This window comes from Gekko japonicus, unplaced genomic scaffold (assembly GCF_001447785.1).
Source record: "Gekko japonicus isolate JY-2015 unplaced genomic scaffold, Gekko_japonicus_V1.1 scaffold1514, whole genome shotgun sequence".
Taxonomy (NCBI): Eukaryota; Metazoa; Chordata; class Lepidosauria; order Squamata; family Gekkonidae; genus Gekko; species Gekko japonicus.
Window position 1 is genome coordinate 173,423 of NW_015176495.1, and position 16,547 is coordinate 189,969.

General features: G+C 41.8%; 1 protein-coding gene across 1 annotated transcript in view; it reads right to left on the reverse strand.

The window, feature by feature from the left end:
* The window catches only part of LOC107123940 (DNA polymerase alpha catalytic subunit-like), a 359,842-nt gene that overhangs the window by 72,528 nt on the left and 270,767 nt on the right, over positions 1 to 16,547 (reverse strand). The window contains exon 15 of the mRNA XM_015427290.1: positions 8,026 to 8,119. Coding sequence (XP_015282776.1) covers positions 8,026 to 8,119 — 94 coding nt within the window. The remainder of the gene's footprint in view (positions 1 to 8,025; positions 8,120 to 16,547) is intronic.

Genomic DNA, 16,547 nt, shown 5'->3' on the forward strand with positions numbered 1-16,547 from the left:
CAGAAGATAATTTTAAAGAGTTTGGTCAAGATTCTATACTTGGATTAAAACTATGACAGGAGAATAGCTAAACTGATTAGGAACTTGAGAAAATATAATTAAAATTTTCCTCTATGTTTTGTAAAAAAGTAATGTTAAAATGATGAAACAGTCTAATAATTATCACTGGAAAAACGTAAAAATGGCAAAATGATCTTTCTTTTCTTTGCATGACCAAAGAATTTATCTCCCCCCACATTCATTTATGTTTTGTATGTACTGTATGTTTTTGTTTGTATTATACCACAACATTAAAAAATAACAATTAAAAAAGTATAACAGATGAACAATCACTGTCAGAACCGTGCCTAACCTAACAAATGTTATCAACCTACTTATTTATTAAAATATTTATACCCCACTTTTCTCTGTAACTCAAGTCAGCTTATAAATCATACTGAAAAGCACAATAGGGTTGTGCAAAAAAAAAAAATCATTTCCCCCCAGCTCCATTGTAGTCTATGAGGACCATTACAGTCAATAGGCCCTATAGGCTATAATGGAGAATCGATCTGGGGGTATCTGGGACTCTGGGTAGCTGTTTTTTTAGGTAGATGCACCAAATTTGCAGCATAGCTGCTGGTGCCGCTCCTCACAAATCACCCCAAATTTCAAAAAGATTGGACCAGGGGTGTTGCCAAAAAGCCATTCCAGGTTAAAGGGACTCTTTTACTACCAGTGCCTTGCTGGACTGTGAACTGGGTGCCAGGGAAATGGACAGAGCTGTGATCCTAAGTTAGGTGCCCCATCCCGGACTATGGACTGTATACTGTGGCCAGGGCAGCCTAACCACAGGCACATGCCAAGCCAGATCTGGACCCAAGACCACAGAATACTTCTGCCCACACTCCACTCTGCATCTACACAAGCCCTGGTCTCCATCTCCATGAACACAGAAGCAGCAGCAGACCAGACAGGAGGCATGTTCTGGAAGAGGCCAGATGTTCCTGTACAGCAGCCATGAAGGGATCGCTTCTCCATCATGCACCACATTCCTTTCCCTCACTGAGTCATCCTCAAAGACAGAAACAAAAGATGCCCAGCCAGAAATAAAAGATGCGATGGAGCCTCCCTGCCACCAATCCAGATAACGTCCATGAAAAGCATGAAATCATTACAGTGATTGCACCCTCCTGTCCCCCTTCCCTTACCTCACACCTGCCCCAAGAGGTGTCACTCCCTTATGCACATCAACCCTAAATTGTCCAACCGTCATCTCTTTTGTCCTATCCATCCAAGGTATTGTTTTTGCCTTCTACATTTCCTGGGAACCAGAGAGTGCCCAGCTCTTGCCTCAGGTCACAAAATTGGCTACTTCAGAGAGACTCTCTGCACATGCAGATAGATATCTCTCTCGCTCTTGGAGCTCTGAACCCCAACCCACCTTTCCGGTTCCATCCCACGTGTGTCACTGGCCAGCTCGACACATTCACTTTCTCTTTTCCTTTGTTTTTCGCTGCATGGTCTACTCATCTCACTGGACAGGTAATGTATCACCCACCAATGATATTCCTGCGAAAGCGAAAGTCGCTGTCTTTTTCCTGCCTAATTTTCCTAGTATGTGTGCTAGTTATTTTGGTATGCTTGAGTATTATTGAGAATTATTATGTAAAAGACCAATTATCAAAGCAACCTGGTCTCCTCATCTATTCACGGGCTCTGGGAATTCTGACTCTGATATACACAGGTTATGTCCAATGCTAATTCTAAGCTATGGAGTCTTGTGAGCAAAAATTCTCCTCTATGATCTACTGGCATTAAAGTTAAGAGTGAGTGATTTGGTTTCTGCATAAATTAGTTTGCTCTAGAGCCATCCTTCCTGAGCTAAGACAAAAACATGTGAGCTGAAGTCTAAAAAACTGCGAGCTCGCTCATGCTGACTCAGCTTAGAGGGAACACTGGTTATGTCCATGTGCTATATGCCAATTGCCCTTTAATATCATAATTACCCCAAGCTTGATAAGAAAACAAGGCAATTTAGCTAACAGGGGGTCCAATTCTATGGGTCCCAGAAGGAGATGCCCTCATCTTCCATTGTTTCCAATGGTGGGGGGACTTTGTGTGCAGAAGCAAAAACCTCTGAGGTGGCATCTAAAATTTTGTGCGCCAGCACCCCCTAGTGCAGCTTAGAGGGAAATAACTGTGGAAGCATAGAGCTCTTTCCATGCAATTAAAAATCTGGGAGCAACCCATGCAAAATCACTCATCTCTATATAGGCACTGTAATGTCTGCATAGGGTTCCCAAAATAAAGTGCTCATAAAAATAATCACAACTATAGCTTATTCAATATTACTAAGTTGCAAACTGCTTTTTGATATTCTTGATTGTGGTATCACCAGGCCACAAAAAAAGGAACTGAGACAATGTGAGGATAAACAACCACAGTGATCAATCCAGGAAATCTACCACTGAGCTAGGATTTCTAAATCCAAACCCAATTAGAATCCATCTGACAGCTCTGCTTCTCAGTAATCTATTTAATTCCAGTTTCATATTATTTACACTTTTAGTAGGTTGTCATTATAAATGTTTTAAAGCAACTAATTTTTTAAATCTTCTGATAGATTACCGGAGCTGCAGTAGCATAAATGGACAATGGGGGGGGGGGGGGGGGGGGGGGGGGGGGGGGGGGGGGGGGATCCAGTAAAGGCAGATGTTGATCTCTGTTAGTAACGTTCTTAGTGATTTGCTGGTTTAAAGAGGCCATGAATTAAATCAGGATGTGTTAAGGAAGAAAAGAAAATAGATCACCAATTGGCCTTTTAAATGATCTCCAGTTCATAAAATAAGATTTCAGAATTTTTTACGACATAATTATACTTCCTGATTTTGTAATTAGTGGAACTACATGTAATTACATAATAATTATGATAGTAATTACGTAATTAAGATGTATAATTATGTAGTAAAAAACATTATGGAAATAAAAACTATCAACTGTATAACCACAATACATCTACAAAAAATTCTCACCCATTGCTTTAAAACTGTATTTTCCAACAATTTTTTTTAAAAAATCATTGATTAGTCTACTATGTCAACTTTCTGATGGCAAAATAAAGAAAAAACTTACAGATATTAAGATACTGAATTATACTCTTAAGATTTAATTATACCAATTTATTAACAATCACATTAATACATTTTATACTCAAAGTCACGTTTAAAAGTAAACCCATTGAAATCTCATTGAAGCAAACAAGATAAAGCTTGCCCAGGTTAGCTTGATCTGTCTCATCTTGGAAGCTAAGCAGAGACGACCCTGGTTAGTACTTGGATGGGAAACCACCAAAGAGATCCAGGGTTGCTACACGAGGCAGGCAATGGCAAACCACCTCTGTTTGTCTCTTGCCTTGAAAACCCTACAGGGTCGCCATAAGTTGGCTGCTGTGACTTGACAGCACTCTCACCACCACCACCACCAGAATGATGGCACATGAAAATATTCATAATGAACCTAGTCGATATGTGACAGGCTATCTTCAAACTCACTTCAGTAATGAATTTGATGATCAACTTACCACAGGTATGGCCAAGTCAATCATAAGGGAGGGGCTGCAGCTCAGTGGAAGAGCCTCTACTTTGCATGCAGAAGGTACCAGGTTCAATTCCTGGCATCTTCAGTTAAAAAGACCAGGTAGTAGATGATGTGAACTACCTCTACCTGAGACCACGGAGAGCCACTGGCAGTCTAAACAGACCACACTGACCTTGATGGACCAATGGTCTGATTCAGTATAAGCAGCTTCATATATTTATATTGCCCTTCATATAGTTAAATATTTATATTGCCCTAGTAGTACAGTGTCAAATTACTACATAATCACTTATGGAAATGTCCAATATTTTTAAATGTTGCATTTTATCTTGAGGTTTCTTTTCAGATACAGATGCAGTATTCTGCACATACTTTTCCTGGATAACCACCACCTGCTAAAAGAGACATCTGACGATCCACCTATTAGTAACTCTGAGAAATACTACCATTATGAATGGTCTTCTTGTAAAGCTTTCTAACAACTCATCCATAAAATATTATTTTGTACTGATATTTGGCACACCAAGTTATGAACACACAGAGGAAAAACAATGTTTAAATTACAGGATACAAACAAATGTTCAAAGTTTGATTTTGTGTTTTGCATGTAGGTCATACAGCCTAACAGTTTCATTTTTCTAAATGCAATTTTACAGTTTATTCATCCAGAAACTAAACCAAGCATGTTTAGTATTTTTATGAAGGTGGGAGTGTAAAATGGCACTATAACTGTGTAAAAGTATTTACTGGGCATGCATTTAGTTTTGTTGAACCAGAGTATAAAAATGAAGAATGTGAAGAAGTCTGAAATACACCACTTTGAAGATACAAACAATGCTCTTAATATCCAACTTTGTATCAATCAATAAGATATCTCAGTGTAACTTAACCTCTCACTTTTACTTTAGGCATTATTCTGATAACTTTAGGAATTTCGTATTTCAAAGTCAGCAAGCTCTACAATAAAGGTATTCAGAAAAAAAAAGTCTTCTTCAGCTAGGTTAGCAGAATTTTGTATGTGAAGGAGTGCAAACGTACAAGACTCCATAGGACCACTTCTTGAAATGGAGTCCAGTCCTCTCAGCCAGCAGACCTATTATATAACCTGTCACTGAAAGCAAATCCAGTATTCTTTGTGATGTTTCTTTGTGACCCTGCATGAAACCTTACTGTGCAAATTTTGCAGGGATACCCAACCAAAATGATAGAGTCCTGTGTTACTTTAAAGATGAAAAAATTATTCCAGCATAATCCAAAATCTATTTTATCAAATGCATCCCCTCAGCAGGCAGAAGTATAGCCATGTAAGGATACAAGTAGAACAAAGGCGTGTGTATGTTTGGGGTGTGTGTGTTATTACAAAGAAAGGTCAGATTATCCAACATTCCAAGAAGTAAGCATGGTAATCTAATTGCAGACCATAGATGAAAACAAGATCCAGTCAAAAGAGTGGACAGGGACCACTCCACGAGCTGATGAATTTTTAAGGAGCGTTAACTATTTTTTCTGTTACTTTGTGGCTGGTGATTGGTAAAATTTTATTTGCTCCTGCTCCTGGATCCCAAGGCTAAAACTTGCGTCTCATCCTCAGACAAACATTACCACTAACACACAGCTCCTCTGACCCCAGGCTTTATGTCAAATTTCCCTACTCTAGTTAGACTGACCTAACAGTAGTAAAGTAATGCTTAAAGTGTGCAATTCTGACTGAGCTTTCTCCCCTAGCAACTATAAAGCCCTTAAACATTCCATACTATAGCAACCGCCTCTCTCCTCCAACCTCTGGAAATATAAAAGAGAGCTGCTTTCTTGGGAGGATGGAAGCAAGTGCCTGACCAAGGAGAAACTGTTGCCATCAAGAGTGGAACTGTCTGTCCCCTCCTCATACATTAGTTTGTTAATGTTAAATCTGTGTTAACTTAGGTTTAAATATTTTTGTTTGTTGCTACTTGTATGTGTGGGGCAGTGTTCCCTCTAAGCTGAGTTAGTGTGAGTTAGCTCACAGTTTTTTAGCCTCCGGCTCACACATATTCGTCTTCGCTCAGGAAGGATAGCTCCAGAGCAAACTAATTTATGCCATAGCCAAATCACCTGCTCACAACTTTAATGCCAGTAGCTCACAAAGTAGATTTTTTTTCTCATAGGAATCTATAGCTTAGAGGGAGCATTGGTGGGGGGGGGGATATTGTAAACTGATGAGTCCACAAGTAAGAATCTTCCTAAGTTAGAAGACAACTCTCACTTAGTGGAAGACAGTCTATAGACCTAACCATATTATCTATTACAGTGAAAAGATGCATTAACTGGTAGTTGGGTGACTTCTGAAAAGAGGCTCTTGTGCCAAAACACTTATCAGGAGTCGAACAAAGGGCTACATGAATTAAGTGAACCAATCTGTGGTGCTATGGTGGGGAGGAGCATCATACCTGCACCTTCTGCTTCCACACACCTTAAATAATATGCATGTGCACAGATACTCTCACAGATACATACATTTACACAATACAGTGTAAAAACTTTTAGTACTTTTCCACAAAACAGATGGGAATCCCCCATGTTTTAAAAGGCTGGGGTTGATGAGAAAGATGAAGTGAGCACAAAATAATAAGGTCATAAAATCTGAATTTGTAAATATTGGGAATTCACTGATATGGACAATTCTGAATATATTTCAATCTTATAATTCCAAACATTTTAAGTAATTGCAGATATTCTAATTTTGAATATTCAGAATACCATTGACTCTTATAGAAAACATGCTGTGTTGCCAGAAAAATTGAAGTAAAACATTCTCCAGGTAGCCCGGAAGAAAGGGTAGTAGGAGCAGGGACCTAAGTTTTTCCTGATTGTTGTTGCGAAAAGTTTGCCACAGAAGGGAAGACTGGGGTGAGAGAAAAGCCTGTGGGTGATTTCGCACTAGAGCTGCCTCGCGGCGCAGCCGCCATTTGCTCCGCGGCTTCGCCCGATTTCCTCCGCAGTTTCGTGATCCTCAAAAACCAGGATCACGAAACTGCAGAGGAAATTGGGCGAAGCTGCAAGTCAAAATGCAGCCCCGCAGCTTCGGGTGTGAAATTGACATGTTTGTGCCGGGCAAACAGCGGCTATGCCGCGAGGCAGCTCTAGTGCGAAATCGCCCTGTGACTGAAGTCCATCTGTTCTTATGGAATCCCAAAATAGAAAACACTTTCTGTATGTGTGAGAGATTTTCTGGTGGGTTTTTTTTGGGGGGGGGGTTCCTGTATTCTACTGCAAGATTCGGTTAGGGGATCATGTCCTGTCCACCAATCAGGTGTTCTCCCAGGAAAGGGACACAGTTAGTCCACACTGCATATTCCTGAAAACTGGGTTAGTGGAAAAACTGATTTTTCTTAAGAACAGGCTTCTCTGAGGTGCCCTCTGGAAATGACCATCCCCCCTATGCTTCACCCAACTGTCACCTCCCTTTCCAACTGCCACTTCAGAACTTTGCCCACACATTCCAGGCACTGCTACCTGGCAAATGTGGCTGTTGCTATGGTCTTCTCACACCTGCTCAACATTCTATGGTTGGTGCAGGCACTGGAAAAAGGCCATAGTGCACAGGGAAATCTTTTAAAAAGCAATTTGCCTTGTTTGTAACTGGGAAATTATTGTTTCCTACTGACTTTAGTAGTATTCCGGATACTCAGAAATTCTGAATCTGAAGGGTCACAATTCCAAACTTGATTTTTTGTGTGGGAGTTAATGCACTATACCTGATAAGTATTCCAAATCTAATCCAACTTTCCTCATACTTATTTATATTTTAAAAAGTATTTACATGCCACACTTCCAATCAGGCAGAACCCTCTAATTGCTGTTCTCTGTTGTCCACATGTGGATTGACCAAGTTCGGAAGTGGGACAAAATTCAACAGATCTTAAGGTACACCTAGATTAAACACCTTTGTGTCTTCTGAAGGTACTAAAAATTTATTTTACTCTCTGTAAAAATTTTGGTTGCTGACATAATATACACTAATGTTGACACATCTATAAAACATAATGTCTATGATAAACACATGTACAATGATTAGGCAAACACTGTAGTAAATAAAGTCTCACAAAACCTCTTTCAGTTTGTATTGTGTTGTATTGAGAGTCATTTTACTGTCATCTAATTTAAGAAAGCCTTTCCAGAAAAGGAAAGAGTTACAGAAGCACCATCAGCAGCCTGACCTCTTAGAAATGAGTTTAAAATATCCCTTCCCCAAACACAGCTGCTTCAATTGAGCAAAAGGTATACAATGGATTATTAGACATGCAGCTCCATTCTTATACAGGGAATTCCTTAAATTCATGTAGTCAACTGACTTTGTGTATATGATGCTAGCAGAATGATGCATATTGGAGTAGCACAACAAAGTAGGACTGCCTTTTATTATGCAAATTTCCAAACTCACGAGGTAATTACAGTGTTTTAACATACCTTTCTCTTGATCACTAAGTTTTTCCATTGCATAGTCCAGATCAAAAATGTACCGGTAAAAGCACAGCTGGGTGTATAGGGCCTTGTCAGAATACTGAAATGTAAAAGAACAAATGGAACACAGTTGAGAAAAAGCACATACCAAAAAAGCATGTGAAGTTGCACATTTCCTGTGCTACTTACTCGATTTTAAATTGTTAATTTTTAATTTTATAAAATGTCTTCTGGTGTACATTCTTCATATGGATATATCCTTTGATTCAGTTCAAGATTATTAAGGTACAAAAACAATTAATAGCAGTTCAGTAAACTAAACATAAAAATGTCCACATAAAAATTCTGTATTTTTATTCTTAAATCCAAACACAATTTAAAATGGCTTTAAGGGTAAATCTGCCTAGTTCCTCTAATGTATTATCATGGGTTAGATCTAAACCACCATAAATGAAGCTTCTTTTCCAAAACACATTTTTCCCAATATCACTTTACTGCTATAACCACCAAAGCTGCTTCTGAGGGACACAGGAGCCTCATGAATGGCATGGCATTTTCTCCAGTGACTCCAATGCTTGCCATAATGGCAACTCAAGATGTTGCTACTACCACCACCCTGCTCAGTAGTTGGAGAAGACAACTCATGGTACCTTTTCCTGTAGCTCTCTTTTTAAAAGCTGTGCATGCTCTATAGGGCTTCCTGAATTCTCTTGAGATTATGTTCCTTACAGCCATCATGGTTGCCCTGGCAACCTGCAACCAGAATGATGCTGTAAGGAACATGGGAAGTAAGTCTCATGCAAGATTGCAGCCCTGATTTAAAGAAATCTCAGGGATCAAGGGGCTTATTTCATCTCCTGAGAAGGGATGGAAGTAGGTGGGTGACAAACAGCTGGCTAATTGGTGGGTAGTAGGATAGGAGCTACTGACCTCAAATCTGCCACCTGAGGCAGCCTCATTATGAAGCCAGCCCTGGCTTCATAGAACATCTTTAAGGGACTAGCCAATTATGGACTTATTCAGAACTTTATAGATGTTTAAATCTGCTACTGGGATACGAATATAAATCACTGATTACATTTAACTCATATGCACGCAATAATATTTTGGATTTTTATAAACAAGCCATAGCTGTGTATCATAGGTTATTCTGTATTTGGAAATTTGCAGTCTCACAATTTGTTCTGCTTTGATGCAGCCTAAAGTGGTTCAAATTAGGTTACTTTACAAAGGCTCAGCCCTGCACCTAGAAAATTTTCAGCTGGGGGGTAGAGGTGGGGGAGCACCATGGTGACATTACTTGTGACATCACCCAGAAATGACCTGCTAATTGGCTGGCAGGCTAGCAGCAGGCTCTCCTTTACCTTCTCTGTTCTCGGAGGAGCCTTCTGCATGCTGACAATGGAGAAGAAGGAAAGCCAAGCAGCCAGGCAGGCAGGGCCATTTAAAAAATCCAATAAGACCAGCAGATTCTCAAGTCTTCTCATGCCTGACCAGCTTGCAAGAAGCCCATCCTTTCAGCTCCTGCAACTAAGGAACAGGCTACTCTTGATGCCCGGAGACCAGCAAGATTCAGAAATGCCCCCATCTTGACTCGTTCGTCAACAGCCTCCTGGAAATTCACCCAGTGATTTCCTCCTGCTGCTCTTGGCTTTTGGGGTGGGCAGACCACTCTGTCTGTGTGTGTGTGTGTGTGTGTGTGTGTGTGTGTGTGTAGAAATGCTGTCCTTCAAGCTCATGGGTAATTAAGTTTCCCTTTGAGGCACCCACTCCCGTTTGTAAACCGATCTCCAAACACATTTGCAAATGTCCTGCAGGGGAGAGGAACTCGAGAAGCGGATACTGGGAACACAAAGGAGCCACGGAGGCAGTTGTGGGAATGAGGAAACACTAAGTGAGGGTAAGATGGCCAATAGCTTCACCCAAGCCAGCAAGGAATTTGCAAATTCCCATGAAAGAAGCAACCCCCACCCCTCAAAGGTGTGTTTCTGATATTGCTCACTAGGCTTAACTCTAGCATAGCTTTCCTTACAGCTGAGGGACTTGCATCATAAAGAAGGGGTACCCAAGAGAATGTGCTGATAGGGTTCAATAAGGGGCACCGCCCTCAACGCCTCAACACTGGCTATGGTCCTACAAAGACTTATCATACTAGTCAGTCAGTCAGTTTTTTATTACAGTCTTCGACCAGTATAGAACAATTTAAAAGACAAATAGAAAAATTCCTGATACTATCCTAACTAGTTATGAGCCAGTAAAAACCTTAGTAACATAAAAGCTTAAAAGTTATATAAAATATAAAGGAAAAAGTAAAACTACTGTTCAAACCTTTTAAACCATTTAAAAAGTCAGTTTAAAACATTTTTTGATAAAAGTAGGGATATTTGCCTGGTTTTTTGCGTTCCTTATATACCTGGCCACAGAACCTAGCCACCTGTCTTGATGTATGATGATTCCTATCCGACAACAGGTATTCTAATTTAATTTTGTTTGACCTCCCTGGGAACCTTTCCAGCAGTGGGGTGATGATTTCCTTTCGGCTTGCTGTATGGAAAGAGCAATTAAAAAAGATATGCTACAGAGAGTCTATTTCAGTCCGGGAACAAGTGCAGAGCCTGAGCGCGTAAGGGATCCCTTTGTACCAACCCTCTATTACTGCAGTCGGCAAGGCTCCTTGCTAGGGTGAAAGCCCTTCTGGTATTATAAGATTCAAGAAAATATAAATAGGCCGCAGGAGCAACCACATATCTACCGCTTGCTGAAAAAAAGTAATTTGGTGAACTGCAAATGTCTGCTTGCCTCTCCAAATCTAGCACTCTCTGATTAATAATCAATTTTGCCCAATCTATGCCAAGATTTAGGAGGACTTGGGGGGGGGGAACCAGCTTTTCAATGGACATTTGGACTGCTTCTAGCCAACTGCTCTGAAATTGGTCATACAGAATGAGAGGGAATCCCTTTGGATTAATACTGTCCGTTATCCATTTATATATGGAAAGAATGCAAATCCTAGCTTCTACCCAGGTCATTCCTGTTTCCAAGCGAACCCAGGAGTTTGATACACACTTGGCTACCTGAATTAGCACGCTAAGGAATTTTGATTGAACTCTCTCGAGTGGAGAGAGGGAGGAAGCTGAAGACTCCCAAATATTTAAAGCTGGATACTTGTTCCAGCTTATGTCCTTGAAGCTCTCAATACCTGAACCTTGTATTTTTCCCAAAGGCCAGGACCTTTGTTTTCTGACGGTTAATTTTAAGATGTTCAATTTCACAATAAAGGGAGAATTTTTTCAGAGCCTGTTTCAGCCCTATAGGAGTTCTGGAGAGAATAATGGCATCATCCGTGTACAGTAGCACTTGGATGTATCGATCTGCTAGTTTTGGGGAATGAAAACTGGTATCATTCATGAAACTTACCAGGTTATTAATGTAAAGGAGAAACAATGTGGGGGCTAAAAGACAGCCCTACCTGACTCCCCTAACGTTGGGATGGGGTCTGACAGGTGCCCTAACCGACTACACCTCACTCTAAGAGCAGTTTGCTCGTGAATTGCCCGGATAAAATACAGCAAACGCTTGTTAATTGTTGAAGCCTGTAATCTTTCCCAAAGCCTAGCTCTGGAAACTCTGTTGAAGGCCGCTTTCAGGTCAACAAATGCTGTGTAGAGTGACGCTTGTCCTCTAGCTCTGTATTTTTCTATAAGATGTTGCAGCGTCAGAATATGGTCAAGCATGGACCTCCCAGTCTAAAGGCGAGCTTCCTCTTCCACTAAAATCTCCTCCTGCTCAAGCCAATCTATAAATTTAGTAAGCAAGTGTTTGGCGTATAACTTGCCTATGATACTTAGAAGGCTGATTGGTCTGTAATTTGATGGGTCCTCATTTTTGCCCTTCTTATAAAAGGGGACCACAATGGCCATACCCCAATCTTTGGGGATGAGCCCTGTTTCATCAATAAAGGTGAACAGAGAGGCCAATAGAGTTCCCCTTGAGTAATTCAGGAGGAATTCCATCTAAGCCGGGTGCTTTAGCATTCTTCTGATATCCTATGTATGCTTTTATCTCCTGAGCAGTTACAGGAGCCCATTTTTCCAATTCTCCTATTGGATGTTCAGAAAGAGGTTGTATGGATTTCTCATATGGGGGCTCCTCATAAATTTTTTGGAAGTATGACAACCAAGTATCTGGAGAAATACAGGTGGATAATGATGGGGCCCCTGTTGATGCTCTATTTGACACCCGTCTCCATAACAGAGATGTATTTTTATTTCTAGCTGCTTCTATTAATTTAGCCCACATTTCCTTGGTGTATTCTTTTTTACGTTTGGCCACCAGAAGTTTGTATTCCTTCTTTTGTGCCGAGAGGAGATTGTAAGCTTCCTGCCTGTTCTTTCCCTCAGTCCTCTTAGCTGAGTTGTATGCCTTAATTAAATCATTTTTGCTTTGTAGAAATGTTAATCGTTCCAAGGTTTAGATGGTATCTTTGCACCCCCCCACTTGCCTTCCTTCTGGGAAGCTTATTAAAAGTGGCCTCAATGTTTGAATTAACTCCTCATACCTTTCTAGTGCATATTCTGGATTTATGGGGGAGTTGAAAGCATGGCAGTACAACTGTAAAATTTCAGTTGTTAGCAGGGGTCATTTCATAGAAAAAGAGGTGCAGGAGCTCATTAGCATAACTTATTTGCATATGCCACACCCCCTAACATCACCAGAAGTATATCAGAAGGCAAGAAAGAAAGAAGAAAGAAGGAAAGAGATGGGGAGGAGGGGAGGAAGGAAGGAAGGCAAATAGGGAGAGAGGAGTGGTAGGACTGGTGGGAAGGAGGGGAGAGCTGGAAATAAGCCAAACTGAAAGAAGGCAACACTGAACCTATGAGAAAATATGGTGTCTGGCATTTTAGGAAATGAGTTCCTTTGCCAACAAGACTTTCCCCAATACAAAGCAGCACCAATATAAAACCACACACTGTTGTGATAAAATGTGAAGGCTCTCTGGGCCAGGCCTGATCAGGCTGCCGTGCTTAGTTTGTCAGTATCTCTCTTTGCAGTAACCTCCTCCTCCTCCACTCCCTGCCCGCCCGCTTACTCACTGGCAGCCAGCAGAAGGGGGGGGGAGGCTCTGATCTCATGAGAGCAAATCCCAGCTGTCGTGGGATTTTTCGAATTCTTAAACCCCGTCTAGCCTGATCTCTTCAGATCTCAGAAGTTTAGCAGGGCTGATCCTGCTTAGTATTTGGATGGGAGACTACTAAGGAAATCGAGGGTTTCTATGCAGAAGCAGGCAATGGCAAACCATCTCTGTGTCTCATGCCTTGAAAACCTTAGGAAGCAGAACTAAAAAAATTTCCCTTCAGCTGAAAGATTCAGGATCCCTCCAAATACAACATAAGAATTATGTTGTATTTGGAGGGATCCTGAATCTTTCAGCTGAAGGGAAGTGTGCAAAATGTAAATATATATTGCAAAGGATCTGCGTGTGTGCAGAAATCTTCCTGATCACGGCAGTGATCATTTCCATGGCAAGCGGATTCTTTTTCTTCTCCCTTTCTTCTCCCCCCTTCTTTCACCAAACATTTCAGAATGTTTGCAGAAGATCTCAAACTCTCCCCACCGCCACCACCAAGGCAATCCTCCAGGGTGCTACAAGCTGTGCGTTTCCTTTACAGCCAGATTGCCATGACTTGGACCCTTTCCGCAGGACCTCCTGCAGGAATTTAGCAGCAGCAGGGAGAGTCTGGCTGAGAGGAAAGGAGCTGTGGATCCTGGGAAACTGGATGCCTAGGAGGAGGAAGGAGCTGGCACCTAAAGTGCCATGGGAACTGCGGGAGGCACTGCAGGCAGAGCAGGAAGTGCAGGCAAGAAGCGGAGGAAGCCCTGGCAGGAGCCGCCAACCCTGGGTGGCTGGAGGAACTCCCCCTCTCACCTCACTGAGGCGGTCAAGCACCTTGGAGAGGGTCCGGGGCTGCCCAAGCAAGCCAAGGGAAGGGAAGGCGGTTTAAAGCGCTCCCCCTTCCCTCCAGAAGCCAGCTTGCTCAGGCTCCCTGCAGCTGCGGGGAACCTGAGCAAACCAAGAGAAGGGAAGGTGGTTTAAGCTGCCCCCCTCCCCTCCAGGAGCCGGCTTGCTTGGGCTCCCTGCAGCTGCAGGGAACCTGAGCAAACCAAGAGAAGGGAAGGTGGTTTAAACTGCCCCCCACCCCTCCAGGAGCCGGCTTGCTCGGGCTTCCTGCAGCCGTGGGGAACCCGAGCAAGCCAAGGGAAGAGAAGGCGGTTTAAAGCGCTCCCCCTCCCCTCCAGGAGCCGGCTTGCTCGGGGTTCCTGCAGCCGCGGGGAACTCGAGCAAGCCAAGGGAAGGCGGTTTAAAGCACTCCCCCTCCAGGAGCCGGGCTCCCCGCAGGCAGGCTAGGAATAATGGCGGGGGTGGGTGGGGAGGGGGCAGGGCGCCCAGGGCTCACTGCTGGAGCACCGCTCTGCCCCGGCAGGAAAAGACCCCTGGTTGTTAGAACTGCCTTCACCTCTAGGTCTAACTTGGGGGACCATTTCACCAGACAACGTTGACGTTCTAGCAGAACATTATTAATTGGGTATATTGAATGAAGTGCCTCCAAATCTAGGCAGACCTGGAGATGAAGTGGAAAGTGATCGCCTTCTAGGTATGGCAGAATTTGAAAATTTTCCAAGGAGTAAAGCAGCTCTTTATCCACCAGCATATAATCAACAGTGCTGTTTCTCATCCCAGCCAAGAAGGTAAATTCACCCTGTCTATTGCCTGACTTATAATACTACTTTTCCCCCTTTTAGAAGGCATTATTTAGATGTAACAGCTGACCATGATTTACCACTCCATGAACAAACCCTGAAGGAACTTCAGGTTCATTCATGCAAGCCCTGTCGCCCACCCCCCATGGTATTACTCTCATTGGTGGCAAGATAATTAATTATTTTTGATTATGCGACTTTGTCATATCCAGACAGGCAAACTATGCTTTCTGCTGCTTTGCAAACTAGAGTTCTAAACAGTGGTTTGATCCTGGTTTGCTCTGCACATGCAAACTATAGCTAGCTGGTTCAGATATAACAGCAAACTATGGCTGTTGGAAACTCTGGGATGTCAAGTGAGCTGGTCTCTTTCAAGACTCATTTTTATAATGTATGAATTAAGCAATAAAAACGCACTTTAAATCTGTTCTGAAGCAGATTGTGGAAGCAGTGGTCAAGTTGAGGGAGCAAGGTGAAATTGAATCTCAAGAAGACAGGGGTGATGCTAGTCTGGAGGGATGATGTTATGGAAGGAACTGATCGCCTAGTGCTTAAGGGCATGTCTGACATTGGATATAATGAAAAAAAGTTTGGGGATGCTCCTAGATACAGTTTTGTTGCTAGAGAAGTAGGTTGTTGCAGTTGATAGGTATGCATTTCAATTATGTTTATTGAGAAAGGTATTGTTCCTTCCTTACTTTGCTGATCGGGCCATGCTGGCTCATGCTTCTGTAACCTCTAGGCTGGACTACATAACAGGATGTATGTGAAGCATCCCTTAAAAACACCTCTGAAGCTTCAATTACTTCAAAACACAGCCACCCTTCTTTTGATAGAGATGAACAGCTGCAAACAAACCCTGAAAGTCCTATACTGGTTACCCATTAAAAGTGCTAGTTTTTACCTTTAAATCCTATGCTAAACTGGAGCTCATGTACCTGAAGGACCACCTTTACCGGTATAAGAGGTATAAGAGGTATGGAGGGCACTGTCACGTCTAGCACTGAGGAAAGCTTGTAAGGTAATTCTCTTTCAAAGGGCTTTTAGCTGATGTGGTTTGGTTGCGAAGATGTGGTTGTTGTTGAGCTTGCCCACTACAGAATACATTGCAAATTCAGTGCTACAGTATCATATCCAATATATACAGACATGCTTTCTGGAACTGGTATTGTTCCTTCAAAACACAAGTATATTATGTCTTTACTGTGCCTATGCATGTGTGAAATGTAGAAATATCTGCAAAATTCATATTTTACTGTTTGTGTTGAAAGTCTCCCTTGTTATCTATGTTTACTTCCCAGTTAGAAAATCATGGCCTAGAAAATGAAAAATGAGGTCACTGATATTTAGTATATTGCTGAATTGTTTTGGAATATTTTAGATTGGGCTGATCAGGGTACGGGAAACTTAAAATTATGTTGTAGATCTTATAGTCATAGGCTTATGTTTTAAAATTTTGAGACTGTATTCACTTAGGGTATCAAACAATATAAAATACAAAACAACATATAAAACAGCAGTATCTAATAAGAATTACAAAGTGCAAATCAGCAGCTGATTAACTAAAGACCCACCTACAGCAAAAATGCAATATAATCTGCTCATCCATTAAGATAACATCCCTGCAAGGCCAATGAAACAAAACAGATTTTACCAGTTCATTCTGGATAAAGATAGCACACAGCAGTTTAGGGAACTAAAAATTAACACTCGTATGGTGAATTATGATGACTGGAAAGAACTGGGACACAGTGTAGACATCCCAAAGG